The sequence below is a fragment of the Dipteris shenzhenensis genome, chromosome 1, assembly GCF_047967505.1.
Source record: "Dipteris shenzhenensis isolate YYH24624 ecotype China chromosome 1, Dip_SZ_1.0, whole genome shotgun sequence".
Lineage (NCBI taxonomy): Eukaryota > Viridiplantae > Streptophyta > Polypodiopsida > Gleicheniales > Dipteridaceae > Dipteris > Dipteris shenzhenensis.
This window is the reverse complement of record NC_141596.1, coordinates 17,280,655-17,307,802: the sequence shown is the minus strand read 5'-3', so window position 1 is coordinate 17,307,802 and position 27,148 is coordinate 17,280,655. Positions and strand designations below refer to the sequence as shown.

The following is a 27,148-nucleotide window of genomic DNA, read 5'->3' as shown; positions in this document are numbered from 1 at the left end:
TGCAATTGACCTCAGTTGCGTGTTTGATTATAGGAACTAATGAGGTTTGGAAAAGTTCGAAAGAACTGCTCAGGCATCCACTAGGCATCATCTCTTGGATGATTCTTAAATTTGAGCAAGTATTTAATATAGACATTTCCTTTTCGGGTCGAGGTCTATTGATGATCAATAATGCATTCAGGCTCTAGAATTTCTTCTTCATCAACAATCAATGGAGCCTCTTCATAGACAGGATGAATAGGTAAAGGTCCTTTGAAGGGCTTTAAGAGGCTGATATGGAAAGCATTATGTATTCTCCAATTATCAGGTAATTCAAGCCTATAAGCTAGATCATTGATTTTCTGAATCACCTTGAATGGTCCATAAAGACGTGAAGACATTTTGATTACTGGCCATTTCTCAACACTCTTCAATCTTCTTTTCTCAATCCGAAGAAGTACATAATCGCCTTCTTTAAAAAGCATGTGTTTCCGTTTCTTATTAGCTTGTTTTGTGTACTTCTCTTGAGCGATTGCAATGGCTTCTCGAACCTCTTTGAGAATATTTTGATAGTCATGGGTAAATGCATATGCTGCTTCCACTCTATGGGTCAATCGTGTGATAGGAATAGGTAAAACCTTCCCATAGATAATCTCAAAGGGTGCTCTTCTAGTTGCAGAATGAGGAGTATTATTATAAGCAAACTGTAAGAGATGAATGTATTTGTCCCAAGTCTTTGGTTGAGCGATTGCAATGGCTTCTCGAACCTCTTTGAGAGATGAAGGGTACTTCTCTTGAGCGATTGCAATGGCTTCTTGAACCTCTTTGAGAATATTTTGATAGTCATGGGTAAATGCATATGCTGCTTCCACTCTATGGGTCAATCGTGTGATAGGAATAGGTAAAACCTTCCCATAGATAATCTCAAAGGGTGCTCTTCTAGTTGTAGAATGAGGAGTATTATTATAAGCAAACTGTAAGAGATGAATGTATTTGTCCCAAGTCTTTGGTTGACTTCCCGCATAAGCTTTTATCATATCCAGAATAGTACTATTTGTAAGCTTGCTTACTAAAGCGATCTATTATCATCCAAATCATATCATTTTGATTCGCTGTAGTAGGAAAACCTGTTATGTAATCCATAGATATTTGTTCCCAAGGTTGTGTAGGAATAGGCACAGGGATAAGCAATCTTGGGGTCTTTCCTTTTTAACTCTTGATCTTCTGACAAGTGATGCATTCGGCTACAAACTTAGCCACATCTTTTCTTATAGTAGGCCAATGAAATTCTCTTGCTATCACTTGTAAAGTGGCAGTCACTCCCCTATATCCCATATATGGTGGTTGGTGCATTTCCTCCATTACAATTTGTCTAAAGGGTCGAGTGATGCATAATTTCTTTTGATAAAAGAGGTATCCATCATTGCATGAATAGTCCAACATAGGATTCCAATTGTTATTCTCTAATTTGTTCCATATATCGGAGATTTGATAAGAGTTCTTCATACCTTTGAAAGGTTGGGTCTCTACAGCAGTGATTAATACTTGGCTTTCTGCTAAGAGCATCAGCAACTACATTTTCCTTTCCAAGTTGATACTGAATCATGGGTTGAAAACTCTATATAAATGATGCCCGCTTAATGTGTCTATCGGATATTAGTGGCTGAGTCAACAAATGCTTAATACTTTGCTGATCAGTTTTGATAAGAAACTCAGCTCCCATCAAATAATGTTTTCACATTCATAAAGCATGCACAACAGCGGTTAATTCTTTATCATATGTACTATAATTGCATTCTACTGGTTTTAATTTTCGGCTCTCATATGCTATTGGATGTCCATCTTGCATAAGTACGGCTCCAATTCCATATCCACTAGCATTAGTTACAACTACAAAGAATGGTCTAGAGAAATCGGGTAGTTGCAACACAGGAGCTTGTGTGAGAGCCTTTCAAAGCTGTAAAAGATTTATCTTGATGCTCAGTCCATAGAAATGCTTAGCTTTTCTAAGAAGGTCTGTCAATGGGTGTGCAATGTATGCGAAATTCTTGACGAACTTTCTATAAAAGCTACACAATCCCAAGAATGATCTTAATTCATGTATATCTCGGGGTTTAGGCCATGTGACTATGCACTCAATCTTCTTTGGATCTACTCGAATCCCATCGATGGATACAATGTGACCCAAATACTCTATCTGATCTTGAAAGAAACTGCTCTTTTCAGGGTTTATGTACAATTGATTTTCTTTCAAGAGTGAAAAGATTAGCTTCAGATGTTACTTATGCTCCTCAACGTCTCTGCTAAACACCAAAATATCATTGAAAAATACTACCACACAATCTTGGTGTTTAAGAAAGATTTGGTTCATCATTCTACTAAAAGTAGCTGGAGCATTAGTTAGCCCAAAAGGCATAACTAGGAACTCATAATGTCCCGTTTGAGTTCTAAAGGTAGTCTTGTATATATCCTCTTCTACCATATGAACTTGATGATAGCCAGATTTGAGATCTATCTTACTGAAGACCTTGGCCCCTTTCAATTTGTCCAAAAGATCATCAATCCTAGGGATTGGATATTTGTTCTTCAGTGTGATTTTGTTCAGTGCACGATAGTCTATGCACATTTGGTAGGTTCCATTTTTCTTTTTGACTAATAAGACAGGTGCTCCATAAGGAGAACTGCTGGGTCTTATCAATCCTCTCTCTATCAGTTCCTCCACTTGCTTTTGAATTTCCTCTTGTTCTAGTTGATTGACTCTATAAGGAGCTTTGCAAGGTGGAGTATTGCTCGGTAGGATTTCTATCCTATGATCTTCAGGTTGAGAACATGGTAGTCCAGGCGTTAAATCCTCTAAGAAACAATCAGAAAATTGAGAAAGAAACTTTTGGTGCGTAGGCTTAGTGTAGAACATGGTAGTCCAGGCGTTAAATCCTCTAAGAAACAATCAGAAAATTGAGAAAGAAACTTTTGGTGTGTAGGCTTAGTGTTTGGTTAAGTAGCTGTTACCGTATTCACCAAAATTAGATATGTCTTCTCACGTTTTCTAATTGCTCTTTTGGCTTGTGTGTGGTTGAGTAAAGGACTGGATCTCAGGTTTCATTGAGCTTTTTAGACATATTTCTTGTCTATCCTTCTCAATCCACATCTGATGTGAATCGTAGTCTATCTTAGGATTGTATTGATGTCTCCATTGCATTCCTAAGATGATGTCCACTCCCTGTAGGGGTGCCACTAGAAAGTCTCATGTATCCTTGTAAGGTTTGATTGAGATTTCAAGATTCTTGGCTTCTCTAGTACAATTGTACTTAGTTTTGGTAAAAGCAGCTTTGACCTTATAGTTAGATGGGAAAGACTCTAGGTTTAGCTTTGCTAAGGTCCTTTCTGAAATGAAATCATGAGTACTACCATCATCATGCAGAATAACAACTTCTTTGCCATTAATGAAACCTTTGAAGAGCATGACAATTATACTTACCTCCCTCTTGCTTGGCTGCTTCGTCGTCAATCATGAGCACCTTTGCCGTCGGGGTCTTCTTTCTTTCAAGACACTCAGTGGCTATGTATCCCACCTTGTTGCACTTGAAACACCTTATTTCTTTCTTTGGAAAATTCCCAACGTTTGGCTTCAAGAAGAGTCTGTCTTCTGTGGAGCAAAACCATTTTTAGATTTAAAGAAAGGCTTTTTATCAAATCTCTTTTTCTTATGGAAAGGTACATGCCGTTCTGAATCTTTCCCTTCTTTTGGGATCCCATTCTTCCTTTCACAATTCATTGCAAGAGAAATTGTTGAGCTCGGTGAGCGAGGATGAAACATGTTAATCTCGGCTCTCAACTTAGACTTTAGACCTGCCACATACTTTCTACATTGATCTCGCTCATTAACTTTCTCTAAGGATTGTAATTGGATCAACGTTTGCCAAAATCTATCAGTATATGTGGAGATCGTTTCCTTATCGAACTGCCTGAAAGTATCCCACTGCTGTCTAGCTTTTGCTTTGAAATGTGAGGGAAGAAAATCTCTCTTGATTAGCTTTTGAAAAGACTTCCAAGAATTTGGTCGCCTTTTACTGTGCTTAGTGATGTTCCACCAAAGTGCAGCACTCTCTACTAAATGATTTGCAACACATTTAATCTTATCTTTTTCAGAGAATTTCTCCTCCGAAAAATAATCATCTAGCTGACTGATCCAAGACAAGACAGTGCGTGCTTCTTTCTTTCCATCAAAATTTTGAAATGAGAAAGCTTTTCTACTTATCTTACTCTTCTTCCTCGAATTTTGTGCTCTCAGTGTGGCTTTGATTGTCTTGATAATAGTATCATTGTCGAATAACTCATCATTAGATGAATGTCTCTTCCTTTTCTTACCATTGATTTTCTTTTCCAATCTCTCCCTATGCTTACGCTCATCGGCCAACTGTGCCTGAAGTGCGTCTAACTGCTCTTGGAGCATGGGTGGTTGTGGCTGATGCGCCATGATAATGCGATAAGTACAAATAAAGTGGAACGGAGGAAAATAAAGATATTAAGTGTATAAGAATTTAAGTGGATGAAATAAAGATGTGATTCAAGTGTATGATAAGACAACGGATGGCGGAAGATACTAAGTGTATGAAATATAAAGCAAAGAAATCACTTATCTTGCTCTTTGATTGGAAGTAGAAAGGCCTAGAGTGGGAGATATGTGGGCTGACCTCCCTTCTTCTCGTATCATGCCATGTGGCATCATCTCGCATCCTTTACATCGGGATTCGGCACCCACGCTGTCTATCTCTGGTGACTAGTCCATTGTGTCATAGCTCTGCACGCTGCAACCCATGCCACATCATCGAGTCGACTCTTTGCCTCTGGTTCTGCCTCTGGTTCACTGCAACTTTGACTTGACATCTGAGCCTCTGGTCTCTACTCTCTCTGCAATGAGTGCATGCATTTAGTAGCTACGACATGTGGGAAAGAGGTCCTTGCAATCCCTAAGCGCCACGTCGTGCGGCTCGCAGCCACGTGGCTGTCTACGCCACAATCTGCCAAGTGGCTGTCTGTGCTGTACACAATCGCAAGGGCACGCCATCGGGACGTGCGCCATATTAGTGTTCTGCACAAACTACACCATCGCACCTCGCCACGTGTTTGAAGTCTGCCAGCCTGGATCGATTGTCTGCAGTCTCGCACTGTCAGTCTACTGGCTGGGGATCTTAATTGAATGGTTTCCAAGCCCCAAACCTCCCGAAGCTCCCCGAAGCTTCGCAAGGCTGCCGCGAACCTCTACGAGCCTGGCCCAAGCCACCCTCTCCTATAAGATATATAGAGAAGAGAAGAGAAAACTCACACCCCATCATGTTAGTTCTTTTAATGTTATGTTTATTCCATGCATTTTTAGGATATCATTCTTTGAATGTTGTGTTTATTCCATGCCTTTATAGGATATCATTCTTTATTATGTGGGTACTATCACCCCTCCTTGTAAATCTTTTCTTCTAAATTAATACAAGCTTCTAGTTTTCAAAAAAGGGGTGCTCATATATGTAAGAGGAATTTGCATTACAAATGTTGGGGGGTGCTCTTAGGATGAGCAATGAAGTTTTGTTGGTAGTTTGGGGCAAATGAGTCTATCCACTCATTGGAGAAGAGGAGAACCACCTCTTTTGATACTTAGAGTAAACACGAGCATGATGTGAGAGGTTGGAAGGGCGATGGGTGAGGGGCAGTAATTGCCCAAAGACAATGGGCGCCCCTTTTTAGCAATGCCATCTTTAGAGGGCAGACCCATGGAATTCGAGATGCTAGCGAGTCCTCTTGAGTTCTCTCAAGTTGTGTGGCATCCAAGCAACTGGCCTCCCCTATGCCCTTGCTCTTCCTTCCTCCCCCTCTCCACCCTTGGCATGGCTTTTTTGCTCTTCCTTCCTCCCCCTTTGCCTCCTCCCTCCACCCTTGGCATGGCTTTTTCACACCATTTTCTCCCTGATGCCAAACGCCGTGACCCTGTGTCTACATCTCCTGTCGTGGGAGCTTTCTATTTCCAGCCCCTTGATGAATATGATGACCAATGTGCCTGGAGCATGCGCCTTCGACCATGTGATGACCTCATGAGGCGTGACATCGACTCTGGGCACGTAGTGTGCCCTATTGTTTTGTGTGCGGCAAATCGTGCCTCGCCATGTGGATGCGACGCAAGGGGACGCCGTTTGATTAGCGGAGCGCGTGGGTGCTCGAGCCTCGAGCGCGCGGCGCTGAGTCTATCCACTTGTTGGAGGAGAGGACAACCACTCGTTAGAATACTTGTGAGACTAAACATGGAGAGAAACAGAGACCTAACAAGTGAGGAAGACGATGACGGCGGCTATGGTGTTTGCCCAAAGTGGGTTGCACCTCTGCACTTGCGCTCCTCCTCTTCCTCTTCCTCTTCCTTCCACTGGTCGCTTCTCTTCTCCATTCTATCATCCAATTCGCCTTCGTCCCCTCCTCATCGCCGCTTCTGCAGCTGGCGAGCGTCTCCAGTCCACCCTCGGTAGCGATGGCACCACCCTCCTCCCCCTCCAGGACGCTTTCTCTAAGGTCATTCTCTCTCTCAGGCTCAGTCTCTTCTTATCACTCTTCGCCTTGCTTTTTTGTGCGTGTTAAAGTCGCTCCATGCGCCTTCAGGACCACGAGGCCTTCCACGTCCTTAGCGGACCTTTATCCATGCTCAGGATCCCGGTGCTTTCCTTCCTTCTGTTGCGATTTCGCTTGCTTTCACTTGTCCTCCCGCAGTTGAACTATTCTACTCCATGAGAGGGTGATGGAAGGGAAACGAGGATCGAAAGAGACGACGATTATCAAGGACCACTGGATATTGATTATACTCAAAGTCATGCAAAGCCTTTTATGCAAACCCTCCAAACTTTATAGAGCTCCCGAGAGAGCACCCACAAATTTGATGTGAATTGACATTAAACCATCCTGCGCACGGCTTAGAGCGTGACCTTGGCCTTGCATGCGAACGTTCCACATGCGACGATATATGCGCACTGATTGTTGTTGAACATCACAAGCATATTTTGAACACATAGGTCATACCTTAAACACCTACAATAGAATGTTCAAATAAAGGCATTGACTTCGACCACCAAACCCCTAGGCATATACATAGTCTACCTATGTTATATGCGTCACAAATCGTGTAGGACTGGAAATATCTAAGGGTCGCAAATCGTATAGTTTGAACATAGAAAGCCAAAATCTGTTACCTCAACTGTACGAAAATCTCAACTTTACTGATACTTCTTGCTAGGTCCTTGTCTTTATCATGATGCGCTCCAATATTGATGTCTGTTCATGCATGTCTCAGGATGTGCCATGGTCACTATTGGGGGCATAATTTTACAAGATAGTCTGTGCTATGCAAGATGGTGGTGATGGTTTATAACATTGTGGGAAACATTACTTTTTCTTTGCATTTACGTGATGAGTCTGTGTACTATCCCAGATTTCATCCAGTTATATGTAAAGCTGGTATGCTACTGTGCTAATGACTACAGTTACAGTCAAGTTCTTGTAGCCTTTAGGAATTCGGTTGGCATAGATAATGCCAACTATCTCAAGATTGTCACGGCACGGTCATATTCGCCCAGCCCTGGCTTCTCAAACGAGATGGAGTTTCTGCAGCTATTCCCATCTTACACTGCATTGCATATGGGATATGTTCTTCTTTGTTATTTTTTGTACCTTGGCGGTAGAAGCAGAGAACATCAGTCTCATAGACAATTTGGTTCTCTCATAGTTCTAATGAACTCTCTCTCTCTCTCTCTCTCTCTCTCTCTCTTTAAACACCCCCCAATCCCCCCCCACTCCTTCTGGCCAGCCTTCTTGTATTTGCTTGCACGTTGCAAAATTCTGCCAGGTAAATTTATGATGAAGAGGTGCTATGCAGAAAGATGGAGATGCTGTCAAAGAAGCAATGGATCAACTCAGTCAAGCTGGATGGTGTAAATTGTGGAATTCTCAACCTTATGTTTCACGTCGCACGGTCTCTCTCTCTCTCTCTCTCTCTCTCTCTCTCTCGGTGTGTGTGTGTGTGTTTTATATATATGATCAATACAAAGGCTTAGTATAATAAATGTTTTTAACATATAGTCAAGTTTAATTGATATTTCTCATTGTATTACACATTGACCCTTGGATAATTGTGACGGCTGCCCTGAATAGACATTTATTCGTGAGCTGACCACTATGGGTATCAAGAATGCTGAAAAGCTTGGGATACCAAGCGTGCGTGATGACGTAAGTTGGTGATTTTAACAGCTCCTATATATGTGTTAGTAGAACTGATCAAATGCTCACCTCTTTTTTCATTCTTGTTGTAGGCAGCTTTCTTATGGACTGTGGTAGGAAGTACCAGTTTTCTTGCTGTCCTTGCTGGCCAGCTTCCTGGGGTAAGTTTCTGAGTCTTTATCTCCATGCTGTTTTTGGGAGTACCAATTTTTATTACAATGGTGAAGTAGTAGAAAAAGGTTATTGGCTTAAAGAATTATATAACCACATTTGATCATTTTGTGATGAAAGGCTAACAGGAAACAGCTGCATGCCCAAAGTCTTAAAATACAACCAGGAAAAGAGCAGAGAATTCCAGCTCCCTCTCAAGTGGCAAATCAAGAAAAACTACAGAAAAGTAAATGATTTGTCAACATTCTTTGTAGGATACTGACAAATGTTTTTGTGCCATCAGGATTGGGGATTTTTTGTACCTTACTTGATTGGAAGCATTTCTTTAGTGGTGCTAGCTGTTGGAAGCGTTGCACCAGGGTAAAGTTCTCTTCCATTATGAAACCGATATATGATTGAGTGGGGACCTCTTCCAAATAGAGGACAACGCTTTTGACTTTTGACTAGGAAAAGTTGTGCTCTGTAAATGCCTGTGTTTTCTATAGGTTATTCAACGTCAGGCATGCAATGTTGATGGCATGATTGATGCATTGAATCGGATATCCTGATTTGTGCAAATTCTCAGTCTTTTGCAGGCAGCCATTGTTGGATTCTCTTCACTATTTGAAGATTATCAAGAACGAGTCCTTAGGCATGAGGCAGCTCACTTCTTGGGCATGTCTCTTAACTTTGCTTTCCTGAAGGGAGGAATATAATGCTGTGAGAGTCCTAATGCACTTGTTTTGGAGCATTTACGGCCTTGCTAGAAAGAATTGGACATCCTCATGTGCCAGCCTGAGAAGTCTTACTGCAGATCCATTTTTACAGTCCATTATTCTCAATTTCTAAGTCCTTATGCCATAAAACTCATGTTGTTGCAGTGGCGTACCTTCTTGGTGTGCCTGTTATGGATTATTCGCTGGATATTGGGAAGGAGCATGTGAATTTGGTTGATGAGAAGATTCAAAAACGTATTTATGAGGGTAGAATCGATGCTAAGGACCTGGACAGGTGCAAAATTGCTGGGAGTAGTTTGCATTTTACAAATCTTAATCAAGGATACGGCATGTAAACATAAATACAAATAATGTTAGAAGCAGTGGTTTACACTGGCTTCATCTTTGACCTATGTTGCAGTATATGAAAAGGAAATTGATGGGGTTCCATGACAAAATATATTGTAGTGTTATGTCTAATTTGCATTAACCTTGCATCTGTAGGCTGGCAATTGTTGCAATGGCTGGCTTGGCAGCTGAAGGTTTGAATTATGATAAAGTTACAGGCCAATCAGCAGATTTGTTCTCCCTCCAGGTATTGGGCTTGCCTTTGTTATGCTCAAATTGGTAAATTGATATTAGCCAAGTCATGGGGTGAGATACTAACTGGCATAGGTTTTGGAAATGGCAGAGGCTCATCAATAGGAGCAAGCCTCAGTTGAGCAATGAGCAACAGCAAAATCTCACCAGATGGGCTGTAAATATGTTTCTTATGTCTTCGCATGAATAACAATTTCAGTTTTTGAAGATAAAATTTTCATATGGTTCTCTCTTATATAGTGTCATAAACCTTGCGATATGTCTTCGCGTGAATACTAGTTTCAGTTTGATAGACAGTTTTTCGGAAGGCTCTTATTTAGTGCCATCGGACCAAATTTGCAATTTTGATGTTCCTATCCAATGCATCTGTGTTTTATCACGAAGATGTTGCTATGGCTGTCTGTTTTGCTTAGCATCATTTTGGATGCGACCAAACTTCTGTTTGCATGGAGCAATAGTGTGTTTTCCAAGTTTGGGGAACGTGATAGTACGAGTTTATATGTCCCCCATTAAGGAATAGAAGATGAGATCCTTAGGACCACATTGCATGTATAGTTATTGTTAATCACTCAGGTATGACAAAGTGCCACATATGTGTAGCTGATTCTTGTGACCTAGGTGAGGTATGCAGAAATACATCCTAATTGCGGTTTTTAAAGTATGGTAACAGAAATTTGCTTTCTCAGTTGACATCTTTTAATGCTTTTTTCAGGTGCTCATTGCAGCTTCCTTTTTGAAGAATAATAGCAAACCGTATGAGGCGTTAATGGCAGCTATGTCGAGAAAAGCACCTATCTTGGAGTGCATACAGGCAATCGAGAAAGAGAGCCAGACAGGCAATGGCTCCATTGCAAGATGAGAGACATTGCTGAAGTCCTTGTAAACCTTGTAAGCTTGGCTTGGTTGGACTGGTTCTGCAGGGAAAGCTGCATCTTGATTCTCTTGTAGCCATTAATAATGCTGCTTCCTTGGACTTGGCCAGTTCATGTGCTCGTGTGTTCTAATATACAAGTTGACCTATTTAAGTCACAATGTTCAGGTACAGCGTCTGGTTTTGAAAATTGTGTAATATACTAGGAAGTGTTATGTTCCATTCGCGTCGGTGCACACCACAATGTTGTTGTATAATAATGCCATGGTCGTGTTGTGTGAAGAGTGTAGGCTAGGGATGCCAAAGCTTAGACTGCAAAGGAATTGAGAGTTCCCTCACCTAGTGGTTATGCAAGGGTTTTAGGGTTTGGAGGAGGGTATATGAAACATCCACTCAAGCATGGGTTAGCTAGGCCTATACCTGAGTGTATCCAAGATCAAGTACTGCGAGCACTCCATACCTGCAAACACTGCACACTCATTATGTCCATGTGTGCAATGGGTCTGCCACAACATTAGTAGCACCGCTGTTATAATGTATTTCAAAGTCAAAGTCTTGCATTAACTTTGACCAACCTGCCTTTCAACTGCGCATGCCAGGCTTCAGCAGCATTACAGAAATACTTAAGTGATTTAATATCTACACACCACTAAATTAGATAATGCTGCCACTTCTTCATTGCATGGACACAGCGTAAAGCTCTTTCTCATGCATGTGCCACAGATAACTTTTGACCAATAAAAGCTATAGGTTGCATATCCTTAAGTAAGGCTGCTCCAATGGCACAATCGATGGCAATTGTTTCCACCACAAAAGGTACTTTTGACCAATAAAAGCTATAGGTTGCATATCCTTAAGTAAGGCTGCTCCAATGGCACAATCAATGGCAATTGTTTCCACCACAAAAGGTTTACTATGATCCATGATGTGCAACATGCTCGCGGTGGTGATTGTATGCTTTAAATTCTTGAACCACACTTCCAGTTTATTCATCCATGCAACGGGTCGGTACTTAAATCTTTTGTACAGAATCCCTTTTTCTCTCCCCTTCAACAGGTTACAGAAAGGCAATGCCAACGTGCATAGTCACGAATAAATGACTGAAATAATCGTGATTACAAATAAACACATTACTTTTGTCATAGTATGCAAAATGAGCAACTTACTGACAACCCCTACCTTTTCAGATTAATATGGAGTCCGTAAGGTGTCTAATACAACATATGTTGTGCTTGACAAAAGAACTCACACTTCGGAAGTTTACTATAGTATGCAAAATGAGCCACTTGTTGACAACCCGTATCCTTTTAGAATCTATACGGATTCGGTTAGGTGTTTAATATGGCATATGCTTGACAAAAGAACTCACTTCGGAAGCTTACCATAGAGGGTTTTAACTCTTGAAAGCTTGTAAAACTATTCTCAAGTGCTTCTAATGCTCGTTTGAATTTCCACCGTACATGAGTTTGTCATTTAAAAAAATGACCACATCCAATCTATGTTAATGCACATACAAATTATCATACCCATTGTATATGCTTTGGATGGTTAAAGTCGTCACAAATCCCATTTTCATATTTCCATCAAGTGTTATGTACGACTGTCAAAAATATTATTTGAGGTGTGTTATTTGTACGCGCACATACTCGATGGACACAATAATCTTCACTTATGTCAATCCAACCTATATTGAGGCCTGTACAAAGTATCCTATCCATCGGATATGCTTTGGATGGTTAAACTTGCCACAAACTCCATTTTTCACCAAGTGTTATGCATCATCACTAAAAAACATGCTTTGAGGTGTGTTAGTTGAACATGCACATACCCGATGGGCATGATACTTTGCACGTGTATAAATATAATCTATTTTGAGCTGTTTGTAAAGTATCATGCTAGATATGGACAAAAGATATTGTTCACCCTCTGTCAGAAAGTGATTGGTGTATTTTGAGTCTAAATGCTTGAACCAAATACTCGTACTCCTCATATCATGTACCAAAACCTGTCTTAGGGACATCTTCCCTAATACATATTTGATGGTACCTTGTTGAAATGGTTTGCACCGACATCATAAACAAAAGCCATCCTATGTGTGATAAAATCTTCTAAAGGGGTTCTTTGAGAAAACCACTCTTTTTTTAGCAACACATCAATCTGATCCACTGTAGAATGTGGAAACTCATTGCTTCCTCATAACCTTACATATTCAAAACAACTTCTGGTACACATCGGTCCCAAACCTTTGAGCCGCCTTTGGTGAAGTTCACCACATAAGTGTGACTACTGCCACCCCACTGGCAGGTTTAGCTCCTGTACTAATGACATATCAATGAAATTGGGAGTTCATGCATTATCGAAAAGAGCTTTCACTAGTTGACCCATGCCAGATCCTCTCATGAAATGTTACATACGTCACAATTGTCACAATAGGAATCAACAACAAAAAGTTCATTAATAGACAATGTTGACGACATACTTGAAACCTTCACCTCCACTACATGAGCTGCAGCCTTACCTCCCTTCTTTGGAGGTTGTGTTGATGAAGAAGGGCATCTTTGGCTATGTTTTCTGGTTGATTATTCCTGGAACACAGAGACTTTTCCTTAGCCTTTGCGAGTTGCACGGAATCCTTAAATGGTTGCTTCCACTTGAAACCTTCACCTGAAACTTTCACCTCTACTACATAAGCTACAACCTTACCTCCCTTCTTTGGAGGTTGTCCCGATGAAGAAGGGCAATCTCTGGCTATGTTCCCTAGTCGATTACACTTGGAACACATACTTTCCCTTAGCGTTTGTGGGGTGCATGAAATCCTTACGCGGTTGCTTGCACTTGAAGCCAAGCGTGTTTGATTTGTTGCTGCAACCCCTTTTTGTTTGATTTTTCTTTTGGTCCTTACTTGGTTCTTGAGATGACGAAAGACACGATGCATCTTTATCTCCTCAAGAAGAGATAGAATCATCGAAAGTATTGGAATAAAGCACAACGTCTCCCAAGGTCTCAAGCTTGTTGCATCTCACTTCATTTTGTAGAAGACCACGATAGAAGAATAGGTGCTAGACTTGATTAGGAAAGGTAGGAAACTTAGATTGAAGATTTAGAACTCATATGGAAGACCACTATAGAAGAATAGGTACTAGACTTGATTAAGAAAGGTAGGAAACTTACATTGAAGATTTAGAACTCATATGTATACCTCCAATGTCTTTCCCTACATAATGTCATTTGAGTTTGATAAAGTTCTCAAACTCATTAGGTTCTTTAGAAAACTTAACCACGAATGTAGCTTTAAAGCCCTCCCTCTTGTTTAGGGCCCTGGATTTCTCTTTAAATTCAACAATCCATACATGCATGCTATCACACAGATACATTTTCATAGCCGTTACTCTATGGTCTTAAAGATATCCGTGATGTTGAAATGTGCTTCCCAATGGTTAAACCAAGAAGACACATATTTTGGTTGCTTGTTGTTTTCCTCTCCACACTGAAGGAGCAAATGAAGGATGCCCCACAGGTATTATCAAGGCATGTTGAAGTTAATGTTATTGTTGAAGACCTAGCCTCATGTGCTACTTTCCATCATGTGATCAAACACCTAGTCCATAGAAGGCTCTTGCACTCGAGGTGCATTGCTTTATTGCAAGGCGAAATGCGATTGTACATGAGGTTGTTCTTGATCATCCATCATCACATCTTCATCTTGACATCGCATGCTTCGTCCCACCGCAGAGATGAAGCTCTTTCTTGAATCATGATACATTGAGGTGGATGGATCAATGTGAGGCTCCATGTTGTCACAAGGCTTGGACATTTATATTCCTTTTTTGGACCCAAAACTTGCTACTCAAAGGTACAAAAAAGCCCACCACCAAGGCTTTGTTGGAAAGGTCACCTGCCCATCTGTAAGCCGCCATATGAGGAGAGCGTGGGGGAGGGAGACCTAGGGCAGGATGTGCCCAAGAGAAAGAGAGGGACCTGCCACATGGGCATCACCTCACATCAAAGAAGAGAAAGCCATGGAACCCAAGAGGCAAGGAATGTGGGCAGATGTGTGCCATACAACAGGTGGTAGGGTAGCACAAGAGCCTAAGAGAGGCACAAAACATGGCGGCTGTCTATAGGCATGGACGCAAGAAGTACGGTAGCATGGCAGATCAATGGGCAACGATTACGACCTGCAAGAAGGTCCTGAAGGTGGCCTGGCAGTAGTACAATAGTTGCAAGGAAGGGAGGGGATGCAATGGGCAGCACCCTACCCTTATATAGGGCCAAGAAACTAGTGGGCCACATAGGCTAGCCCACAGCCCCATGCATAGAGGGGAGTGGGAGGGGGCTGGCACACAAAGCAAGGGGGACGGGGCCCCAACTTCAAGGTAGGGAGCACACAGCCCTAGAGATGTGCCCACAATCCAATAAAAAGGGGCCTACGGGATCAGTTTTATGGAAGACTAGTCGGCCATATTAGGGCAGGCCAGCCAGCCACTAAGGGGCCCTTTAGGCCTATAAAAGGAGGCATCCAGCCTCATTCTTCATATCTAGCAAGTCAACCATGAGAGGAGCAGATAGGAGCAAATTTGGCCTACAACCAGGAGGTAGAGTGATGGAGGTGCTGCCAGAGATAGATGTGTGTACCGAGATGGTGTGCCCAAGCGAAACTAGACTTAGAGGAGCAGGAGCCATTGGATGAAAAGCTAGGAAAGAAGATTTCGACAACCAAATTGTGCAAAGGACTATGACCAGGGAGTTATTGGAGCATCGTCATTGACGTATTGGCATTGGGTGGAGATGTGTCGGTGAGAGGGGGTGTTGGAAAGGTCACCTCCCCATCTGTAATCCCCCATATGAGGAGAGCGTGAGGGAGGGAGACCTAGGGTAGGATGTGCCCAAGAGAAAAGAAAGAGAGGGGCCTACCACATGGGCAACACCTCACATCAAAGAAGAGAAAGCCATGGAACCTAGGAGGCAAGGACTGTGGGCACATGTCTGCCCTACAATAGGTGGCGAGGCAACACAAGATCCTGGGAGAGGCACAAAACATGGCGGCCATCTATAGGTAGGGACACAAGTAGTACGACAGCATGGCAGATCCATGGGTAGGGATACAACCTACAAGAAGGCCTTGAAGGTGGCCTAGCAGCAACATAGGAGTTGCAGAGAAGGAAGGGGTTGCAGTGGACAGCACGCTGCCCTTATATAGGGCCAAGAAACTAGTGGGCCACATAGGCCAGCCCACAGCCCCATGCATAGAGGGGAGTGGGAGGGGGCTGGCACACAAAGCAACGGGGCCTAGGCCCCCACTTCGAGGCAGGGAGCACACAACCCTAGAGATGTGCCCACAACCCAATAAAAAGGAGCCTGTGGGGTTAGTTATGGTAGACTGGTCGGCATATTAGGGCAGGCCAGTCAGTCACTTCAAGGGGACCTTTGGGCCTATAAAAAGAGGCATTTAGCCTCATTCTTGATATCCAGCACATCAGCAATCAGAGGAGGAGATAGGAGTAGCTTACCCTGATCCTTTGGCCTACAACGAAGAGTTAAAGGAGTGTTGGAGGTGCTACTGTAGACTTAGCTCACAAGGCTGCAACCCTAGGCTACCTACTAGGGTAGCAGGTTGCTGAGATCCGAATAGAGAGTCTACATACGCTCGAGGTGGAGCACATGGGCTTGAGTCTAGAGATAGCTAGCAAATAGGAGGAGTACTTTGTGGTAAGATTAGAGGACCACACCATTGGTGGGACTGTGGATCTATCTCTTTTGTATTGTGTCCATAGCTTTGAACATAAATATATTATTTTGGTTTCTTCTATATCTGGCTAGTTCGTTGTCTATTGATGAGTTTGCACATTTGATGCACATCCAGTCCCCACACCACATCGTGTGAGCTCCTGGGCTATTCTATCAGTCTTCCACTCTGTGTACCCTCTGTTGATCTATTTCTAACAGGCTTGAGAGGATTTAGAGAAGAAGTACAAAATCTTTCCAGTTTGAGAAACAAAGAGAAGATTAATATAGAGCACAATTCACATAGGGGGGCATCAAGTTTAAGAACGATTCGAGAGGTATATGCATGACAATCAAGCTTCAACATTGAGCTACATGGGTGGAGTAGCAGGCTAAAGGAGAAGGACGAGTAGTTTGTAGTTCACTAGTGTGGAAAAGTTGGCTTAGTAAAGAGCATTCACGCAAAAAAGGTAATCCTCTTTTCCACAAAAGTGAAGTGTGCTACACCCAACATGCGACAGGACCATGCAAATTCCACACCACTCTCCACCACTTTCTAAAAAGAGTTGGCATACAATCAGGCCAACTCCCATACTTTTAGGAAAGTCGAGCCACAACTCATTCAACTATTTCACTTTTAGTAGCGAAAGGTGAAAGTGAGATCTATTTTCCATGTTTAGCAAAGTGAAAGGTGGGCATGCAATCGACACTAGAACTTGCATACAAATGCATGTCCATGCATGTCAATACTACCCACTCATGCAAAGCTTGCAAATCAATGCTACTCACTCATGCAAAGCTTGCATGTGGCATGCATGAGCCATGCAAAGGCACCACATGGCGTGCATGCAATCCATAAGGCCCCCATAGGATGGGACATAACAAATTACATCTTTCATTGAATTGCTAAAGATGGTTCATAATATCTTGTTATAGATTGACTGACACTTCAAAAAGGGCCCCTCTAGTTGATGTGGTATAAAAGGTTGATTTAATGAGAAATGAAGTCATGGATGAAAGATCACGACAGGTGTCAGCCTTAATTCCTCAAGAAATTTTCTAGTAAGCACAAGTATTCAATTGGCATACAGATAAGAGATATTCTCAATCATTGGGAAAATCCCATCTATCTAAGATCCAAAATTTTTAGGGGCAAGAAAAAGTTATAAGTAGCTCTACTAAGGCATAACCAGATGTATCGAAGGTAAATTTGACTAGCAAATTTCAAGTTCTCATATCTACCCACAATGTAGTGAGATCCATCTATCATTGAATTGTTAAATATTGTTAATAACATCTTGTTATAGATCAATTGGCAACCTTTTGACAACTCCAAAAAGGGTCCCTCTAGTTGGTGGGGAGTTTTGAAATAGATTGGTGAAGGAAATTTGGGATTTTATTGTTGATGAAGACCATTTAGAAGCTACAATGGTAAGTCTTAATGTTGAAGATATATCAAAATCCTGAATTTACAACTCCTTTTGCACATGCTAACTCTTCAATGACATAGATCTTGAAAATCATAAACCTTTCCCTTTTGTAGCTCAACCATTGACATTCCCACAAAGAGTTATCAATTTTTGAATCTTGGGGCATCTCCATAAAGTGAAAAGCTAAGACTCCCTCACATGAGGATTGCCAAGGGTTTGTGTGAGGGAGTGATGGTGGATTGTGAAATTGTGAGGTGTGAGAGCGTTGCCAGGCTAAGTGTTTTAATTGTGTGAGTTTGTGTGAGGGACCTGTGAGGGAGGTATTGATGAGGGGGGAAAAGTGTTCTTGCTAGGTCCATTTCCCTTGGAAAAGTGTGTGAGGGGAGGGGCTAGTGGTGTGGGGAGTGTGGTGAGGGTTTTAGAGTTTTACAAGGGACCTTAGCACTTTGGATCTATGAGTGAGGGAATAGACTCGGGGGGAGGGCGGGGGGGTGTGTTGAGAGGTGTTGAGAAGGGAAGAAAAAATTGCTAGGACATGTGGCTTGGTTATTTGTTAGACAAGAGCTTGTTAGCCTTTCTTAAAAAGCACTTTACCAAGTGGCTTGCTAAAGATGTTTGCAACGATATATTTATTAAAATATTGTTATAATGTGATATTACCAAGTAGCACTCTTTCTTTGATGAAGTAGCACTCTAATGTGATATCACCAAGTAGCACTCTTTCTCTAATGAAGTGCTCTTTGACATCAATGTGCTTTTTCCTTAAATGGTATATTATAGTTTTTACTAAGGCTTAAACTGATTCGGATCATCCTAGTATATGGTTGTTGGCTTTGAGTCATCAAAATAATCTTATTTTTAAAAATAATAATCTTATGGGCCATATAGCCTCACATGCACTTATTGTAAGAGCTGTATATTTTTCTTTTGTTGATGACAAAGAAATAGTTGGCTATTGGGTGGACAACCATGATGCATCTTCACCAAGCAAAAATACATATCCTTGTGTGGATCTCTTGGTCTCATGGTCTCCTATGTAATCATATCATAATATCCATCCAACATGGTGGTCTTTGTGAGCGTCCTGAGTTGTCCTCTTCTTGGAGATCTACTAGGAATGATGGCTCTTCTTCATCAAATTTTTGTGGATGTGACTAAGTTCTCACTATGAATTTCTTGTGTTTTTTATGACTTCCATTCTAATTCTTTATCAAACACTACATGTTTGAAGATAATGACCTTTTGGTTAACTGTATCATACAATTTGTATGTTTTGCACTCATCACTATAGCCAACTATGATTCATTTGCATGAATTTACATCCAACTTTTTGTGATTGTTGTGTTTGTGCCAACATGGACTTAGGTAGTACAGAATGTGTGTGTAGATTAGTGGCACAGCTCCGCTTGTACTTGCATAAGGCTAGGAATAATCTTTCTTAGGAATCCTCAACATGCAAGTTCTACTTGCGATTCCTACATGCGAGTTCTACATGCAACTCCTATATGCAACTTCTACTTGCAACTCCTACATGCAAGTCCTACATACAAATCCTACATGCAACTTCTACTTGTAACTCCTACATGCAAGTCCTACATGCGATTCCTACATGCATGTTCTACATGCGAGTTCTACATGCAAGCCCTACATGCGATTCCTACATGCATGTCCTACATGCAAGTTCTACTACTTTGAGTGTGGTTTCATCTTCTTGTTGAAGTTGTTTCCCAATGAAAACTAGTTTTTCTTCCTCCCCTTCAAGGGCGAGGTTTATTGTGCAAGTTTTTGCCAGTCCCTCATAGATTGGAGTTTCTCCAATGCTATCGGTTTCTTGAACTTTAGATTCTCTTAGTGGTCTTGGCATTGCTATGGGGACACTGCCACTTGTGTAATTCTTGAAGTACTCCGGCACTTCTTGAAGATTGGCCTCTGATGGTGTTGAACTAGCCTGACATGTACCATGTGTACTGGGTGGCATAGTTTCATTTACCAATTTGTTAGGCTCTTTTTGACTTTCTTTTTCTAAATTCTCTTGATGGAGCTTCATCCACACATGTGGTTTATACTTCCGAAACTTCTTAATTTGGGAACTGTGGGGTAACTTTTCCACTAGTAAGGTGTTCCCAAGTAAGGGTTCATGTGTTGCGCATACTCCTTCCAGTCCCTTAGGAGACCATTGAAGAGGCAGTGGTTCTGATTTTGAGGGAGCTGGCCTTGCAAGATACAATTCGACGATGTTTGGACTCGTTCGAATTTATTGAAGTGTCGGCCTTGGCTTTTCTGCGATTTCCTCCAGCTTTCTTGTGGGATCTTCTACTGTTATTCAACTTTGGAGGTTCAATTTTTGGGAGCTCGACTACCATTAGGGCATGCAGGATGGCTAAGTCATTGTCATAGACTTGATCTTCAATTTCAGCATTCTCAGCCTTTGTTTCAAGGTCCCAAGGGAAATCGAATTCTTCATTGGTATGGGTACCTTCTGTAGGTTCATTATCCCACTCAAGGTCAACCATAAAGAATGGTACCTATAGATCGATTGGTTCTTTATGTGTGAGTGGAGAATCTACCTATAGCACCTTAGCATCTATCTGCGAGAAAATGGGGTCTAATGAATGGTAGTTGTCGATGATTGCCAATGTTTGTATCCAGTTATTGACATTGCTTTGGGCCCGCTATGGCATGCTATTGCAGGGGAGCTGATTTGCTTGAGATCGTCATTGAAGATGTGTCATCCACAATTGGTTTTATAGCTCTTGTGCCCACATCGACACCTTGACTGCGGTGTCATGATTTTTGATTGTGAGTCTATTAGTTCCCTAGTCATGAAGGACTGATGCTTCCCATAACCAAGGATGTCCCTATAAGATTTGATAGGATTTTTTGGGGAGATCCAAGATTGTGAATTAAAGGGAAAAGCAGACTCCTACGGCCTTTGTTGAAATGTCATTCACTATTCCCAAGGGTTTAGCCCGTGAATGATTGGCAAGGTGTATGTTAAAATTAGCCTTTTGCATTGGTGGGAGACTCCATTCATCATAGAGCTCCTTTGATAGGACATTTACACCTGCTCCACCATCCACTATGGCTTGGAATTCATTATATGCCTTGTGGATCAAAGGCACAATGATGTTGCGTATGCCATCTCTCTCACCCATCCACACAAGGATATCTTCGATGTCGTCCATAGGTGGAGAGGGATTCGCAAGTTCAATCCAAGCTTTGAAACTCTCCCAGAGATTGGGACAATTCCGTAGGAGGATTGCGATGGGAATTGACACAGGGCAACTCAGGATGCTAGAGAGTGCAGCTCCTTCAAGTTGATGTGGCAGTACATTATGTTGCGGAGTCTGTTGTTGGAATAGAGGATCGAGTACAGTATCAATACTTTGTGGGGCCAAGTCATGGATTGGATCTTGAGCTTGTTTCTCAGCCTCAATTGAGCTTATTCCTTTTGTACCCATTGTTGAAGTGCCTGAAAACGAGCCTTCTCCACCACTGCATTTGGGTATGGAGCTTCTTTTATTTGAGGCTCGGGAGTTGATGTGGATGGGCTCGGCTGCTCATTTGCTTGGTGGAGGTGGAGGCACTTGTGCTTTCTTTTTAAGAAGTCATCTAGGTTGGGTTGGAATGTTAGGGTCCTTGGTGGCCTCTTTCTGCTGGCGTGTAATTACATTCACAGGTTGTGATATTATGCTTGCCGGCCCCAGACTTTGATGGTCCACCCTAGTGATGATGCCGATTGGGATGTCAGGCTTAACCTCTGTTTGTTGTGGGACCTTATTTTTCATGGGACAATCCATACAGGCATGTCCTATGCCACAATCTTCTACAGAGTGGTTGGAAAGTAGCGGGGCTACCACGATGAGGGCACTCTACGTTCTGATGATTTTCTCCACAACCGTAGCACTTGATCGGTGCTTGATATATATTGGGTCGAACTTGATTTGCGTAGACTGCTATTAGACCCTCTGAACCTTCTACATAGTACACTGGGTACTCTACTTCATACTCAAATGGTGAGTCTACTTCTTCGTCTCGCAGTTGTTGTATTGGAATTGCCTGAGGAGATGGATTTGGCGCTCTTGGATATGGTTGTGGATTCGAATTCTTGAGTAATTACGGGACTTGTGTCCGAACAAGAACATGATTTAGCCTCGAAGCTGGGGGTGCTTGTGCAAGTGCCAGTTGCTTGTACATTGGCATGGGTGCCAGTTGGTATTGTTGAGGTCGAGGCAGGTTGTTGTGCATGTTGTGAAGATGCAACTGTTTTCATCATGGCCACCGACGACACAGATATGGCACCACAATCTTGGTAGTGGATTGCTTGTGCAATAATCCTAGCTCTTAGGACCGGGCACTCATTTGCTATACTATTGGCCATGCAGTGTGGGCACCAGACATTTTCTCGCCGTGGATAAGCTTGAGGTGGCGGCTGAGACAAGTGAAGCTTTTGTTCCATGGCCTGCAGCATGTCTTCTTTTAGCTTCATGGTCATGGCCTCTAAGCAATCTTCATTTGATGTTTGGGTAGTGGACTTGGATTTGCCCCTTTTAGAGCGCTTATCTCGTGCATGGATCTGCCATCATCACTGCTGGCATTAGAGTCGGTCATGCCTTTATCGATGTCAATGGCTACCACATGATTAGCACTGAACGTTTCATAGCTGCTAGTCTTTTTCATATCCTTGCAGATTTTCTTCCTTATCCTTGCAATGAACCAGGCTGTGAGGTACTTTGCATTGAGGTGTGGGTCACATTTGGGATCATCTTGTAATCTCTCCATTTGAAAGCGCCTTTTGAATTCTATTTGAAGCAAGTCTCATGTGGCTTGCTCTTCCACTAGGAGGTCTAGGTACCATTCAAACGCTTCATCGGTTAAGGCCATGGGAAACCAGGCGCCCTTGGTTTCATTAAATTGATCTCCACCCTCTTGGCATGCGGCATCAAAGGCTGGAGGAATCGGGTTGGATCTCCCATACCATTATATTTGGGAAGTTTTAGTTTTCCCAGGGGGTGCCTGCTTAAAAAATTATGTGGGGGGGGGGTTGCGTGGTGGACGGGGTGGCAGTTGAGAGGGGGGGAGGGGTTTTTCGAATGGAGGCGAGGGGTAGGAGATGCAAGAGGTTTGGAGAAGGGAGGGAATGAAGCAAGTTGATAGAGGGGCAGCCATCAGGGAGGATCACAGGGCGGGTAGGAGGTGCCATGGGCAGAGGCGGGTAGAGAGGGAGGCATCACAAGCAGAGGCGGGGCGAGCTGTAGTGAGACGGGCTGGTGGAGGAAGTGCCAGAAGAGGGCGAGGTGACTATGGTGAGGCGTGGCTGGTGCATTGCCACTGGCAGCTCTGCCGCAGGCGACTAGCTGGCATCCTCGCTGCAGGTGCTTTTGAACCAAGGGGCTTATAAGCCCTTAGTATAGGATGGGCTTGAGAGAGAGAGAGAGAGAGAGAGAGAGAGAGAGAGGGGGGGGGGGGGGGTAGGAGAGAGAGAGAGAGAGAGAAGAGGGAGGGGGGGGAAGAGGGGGGTTTGGAATGGAGGGAGGGTAAAGAGGGGGGGGTGGAGGAGATGGAGGGGGGGGTGTGGAGAGGGGGTGTGTGGTGGTGGAGATGGAGGAAGGGGGGGGGTGGAGGGGATGGAGGGGGGGGGTGGAGAGGGGGGCGGGGGCAGGGGGGCATTGGGGGAAGGGGGGGGTTGGGAGGGGAGGGGGGGGGTGGAGGGGTGGGGGGGAAAGGGGGTGGAGGGGGTGGGGGTGGAGGGGGAGGGGTGGTGGAGGGGGTGGAGAGGGAGGGATGGAGGGGGTGGGGGGGTGGAGGAAACTTAACTGACGGAAAACTTTGACGAAAATCCAAAGGGAGGAAGACATGGTCACCTAAATGCTCTTCAAGTCTTTCTCGATGTAACGGGATTGTTGAGGGCGAATGTGGATGGCTAGGTTATCGCTGCGAGATGGGCTTGAAGTAACTCACCGTGTGAGGATGGGAGTAGGGTGGTGGTCGATGGAGAGGGAGGAGTGTCTTGCGTAGGGCTCAGAATGGGGAAGAGGATGGAGGCAAGATATGAAAGAAGAAGAATGAGGGGGTGGAGTGGGTTTTTATAAGAAATAGGTGTAGGTTTAGGATTAAATCCTAAACTCTTCCCCACCATAACTTTTCATGGTAAGCTCGGATCGCTCTTCTGTAAAAAGCTGAAATGATCAAAATTATAAGCTCTACGCATTCATGTCCACTACCTAGCCTCATTTGTTTATCAAGTGGCTTCTTTTTAAGCAATAAAGAAAATTTCTTAAGGTAGTAACCCAAGGTTGATGCTTGGGTTGATATGTTTAGTTGGGAAAAATTTTACTCTCCTTGCCCTTGAGTGCTATGTCCGTGAGAGTTCAAAGTAGTTTGTTTTTTATACATATATGCGTATGTTTACTCGTTACTTGAGACGCTTGTCTCCCTGACAGCGGTGCCAAATGTTGGCTCTTTCCCATGGCTTCCGTAGGAAGAGCAGGGTATTCTATGTATGCAGGGTTTTGAGGCTTTTTGTCACCTACAAATCGGCATTGTTGTTTGGAGGCAGTCAATAGAGCGAGCGATAAAAAGCGAGCGAGCCCAAAAAAGCGAGCGACAATTAGTTGAAGTGGTTGGAAAATCAAGCAAGCAAAGAAAGAATCTAAGTTTTTTATAAAATAATTGCTTGAAGTACAAAGTATTCAAAAAGGTGGTTGTGTCACAAAATTTATATTCTGATGCACACAAGTTTTTTAGATGGTGCAAAAAGGCATGATATTCATCTAAATCATGCCTTGTCATTTGATTTGATATGTAACATTATGCCATTTATATTTGATAATCAAAAGATGCAGGGATGTAAAAAACTCATCTTTTGGGCCAAAACAATCAAATGTTGACATCTTGCCAAAATATAGGGATGTGAAAATGTCCTCTTTTGGGCCAAAACAGGGAGCGCGTTAACGCGCTCCCTGTTTTGGCCCAAAAGAGGACATTTTCACATCCCTGTATCTTTTGATTTACAAGTCCAAACGGGGTCATGTTACATATCAAATCAAATGGCAAGGCGTACTTTAGACGGTTATCATGTCTTTGTGCACCATCTAGTAAAATTTAATGCACCAAAAAATGAATTTGTGGCCAATTTGCTGCATTGGTAAGATTAGTGGGAGGTAAGAATAAATCATTAGGGAAGGATATTTTTGCAGTAACAAAGAAACATGGGTTTTGTTCCAAGAGTGAACAGAGTTAAAAAACCTAAGCATTTACATATGCATGGAATCTAGACTAATCCATGCAAGGAGTCCTTGGAAAGATGATCTCAATTACTCTAGTGGAAAGAGAGAACTTGATTGCAGTAGGGTTTGTCTTTGATACAAACAATGACTTGGAAGTTAAACATACAAACTGTCTCATGGATGATGTGAAATTAGTGTTAATGGCTTTAAAGTTATATGCATGTTTAACCTTCTGGCATTGAGGGAACATATGCACTTTTGAATAAGTTATTATTTTTTGCTACTAAAATGGGGGATTTATAAATCTTTTATTTTTTTTTTATCGCTCGCTTTTTTTGGCTTGCTCGATTTTTGTCGCTCGCTTTTTGGTAATCCTCTGTTGTTTGTAGTATACATGTAGCTTAGGACCTCGAGTCGTATTCCAGTGAGAGATGTAGGCTTAAGTGTGGTAAGCAAACATAGTGAATGCATGTGTGAAAGAAATGTGCATCATCGTGGTTGAGGTAATGAAGGCTTTTGACTTCATTGGGGGTTGAAGGGTTTAGGAGGAGTTTAAGGGTTAGAAGGACGTTCCAAGGTTTAGAGAGGGGTTCCAGAGTTTAGAAGAGGTTCAAGGGTTAGAAGGAGGATCCAAGGTTGAAGGTAGAGTACATGGTGGAGAACTCGTCTCCCTCATAGGTCATGGAGGTTAAGGGTTGAGGAAGTAAGTGTTTAGGGGGAGCATAGGAGTGGGAGAGGAAGAAGCTGTAAGAGCATGGGTGAAAGAATAGAGAGGAGGGAGGAGGAGGAGGAGAAGGGAGGAGGAGGGAGGAGGAGAGGGAGAGGATGGGTTGCAAGGTTGGAGGAGAGGGGAGGAGGAGTTGCAAGGTTAGGACATGCTTTTGGACGTGGAGTGCAAGGAAGCATGGACACTTGAGACAATTGCTTAGAATACCAAAGTAGAACTCAATGCAATGCCCCAAAGAGTCTGGGCTCTATTCCATTATGGGGTATTTATACAAGTTGGAGAGCTTCTCTCTCTGCATGTAGGAATTATAAGACATTCTCTCTCTAGATGTAGAACTTGCATATAGAAGTTGCATGTAGGAGTTGCATGTTGCATGTAGGAGTTCTCATTGTGACTCTACATAATCATATCATAATATTCATCCAACATGGTGGCCTTTGTCACATCATTGCTCACAAAGACCACAATGTTGGATGGATATTATGATATGATTATGTAGGAGACCATGAGACAAAGAGATCCACACAAGGATATGTATTTTTGCTTGGTGAAGATGCATCATGGTTGTCCACCGAACAGCCAACTATTTCTTTGTCATCAACAAAAGAAAATATATAGCGAGGAGAGAGGGAGAGAGGGAGGGAGGAGAGAGGGGGAGAGAGAGAGAGAGAGAGGGAGGAGAGAGAGAGGGAGGGAGGAGAGAGAGAGTGAGAGAGAGAGGGAGGAGAGAGAGAGGGGGAGAGGGGGGAGAGAGAGGGACGGAGGGAGAGAGAGAGGGAGGAGAGAGAGAGAGAAGGAGAGGGGAGAGAGAGAGAGAGAGGGAGGAGAGAGAGAGAGAGGAGGGAGGAGAGAGAGAGGGAGGGAGGAGAGAGAGAGAGAGGGAGGCAGGAGAGACAGAGAGAGAGAGGAGAGAGAGAGGGAGGAGAGAGAGAGAGGGAGGAGAGAGAGAGAGAGGGAAGAGAGAGGGAGGAGAGAGAGAGGGAGAGGAGAGAGAGAGAGAGGAGAGAGAGGGAAGAGAGAGAGAGAGGAGAGAGAGGGAGGAGAGAGAGAGATAGAGAGGGAGGAGAGAGAGAGAGAGAGAGGAGAGATAGAGAGAGAGAGAGGGGGGGAGGAGAGAGAGAGGGAGGGAGGAGAGAGAGAGAGAGAGAGAGAGAGGAGAGAGAAAGAGAGAGAGGAGAGAGAGGGAGGGAGGAGAGAGAGAGAGGGGGAGAGAGAGAGGAGAGAGGGAGGGAGAGAGAGAGGGAGGGGGAGAGAGGAGAGAGAGAGAGAGGAGGAGAGAGGGAGAGAGAAGAGAGAGGAGAGAGAGACAGGGAAGTTGTGAATTTACAAACACGCCCTCTTTCAAGTAAATATCTGTTGGTGTGGCAGCATAATGTTAGCATGCAGCAACTTCATACCCAAGGTTCCCCTTGGCCATCTTTGGGTTGAAAAAAATGTTTAGTGTAGATTACTTCATGTAAAAGGCACCATGATTA

General features: G+C 43.0%; 1 protein-coding gene across 1 annotated transcript; it reads left to right on the top strand.

The window, feature by feature from the left end:
• The first annotated feature begins 6,236 nt into the window (after positions 1 to 6,236).
• On the top strand, positions 6,237 to 10,729 carry LOC147905478 (uncharacterized). The gene is made up of 10 exons (XM_087372869.1): positions 6,237 to 6,531; positions 7,886 to 7,981; positions 8,161 to 8,235; positions 8,319 to 8,387; positions 8,681 to 8,757; positions 8,963 to 9,051; positions 9,258 to 9,387; positions 9,597 to 9,687; positions 9,784 to 9,849; positions 10,405 to 10,729. The coding sequence occupies exons 1-10, from the start codon at positions 6,307 to 6,309 to the stop codon at positions 10,549 to 10,551; spliced, it is 1,065 nt and encodes a 354-aa protein (XP_087228995.1). The 5' UTR covers positions 6,237 to 6,306; the 3' UTR covers positions 10,552 to 10,729.
• The last annotated feature ends 16,419 nt before the right edge of the window (positions 10,730 to 27,148 follow it).

Bases quoted from the DNA above. Each gene is read 5' to 3' on its own strand.
- LOC147905478 (XM_087372869.1), top strand. From the start codon at position 6,307: ATGACGGCGGCTATGGTGTTTGCCCAAAGTGGGTTGCACCTCTGCACT. The intron at 7,982-8,160 runs GTCTCTCTCTCT...TGCCCTGAATAG, and splicing joins CTTATGTTTCACGTCGCACG to ACATTTATTCGTGAGCTGAC. The intron at 8,236-8,318 runs GTAAGTTGGTGA...TTCTTGTTGTAG, and splicing joins TACCAAGCGTGCGTGATGAC to GCAGCTTTCTTATGGACTGT.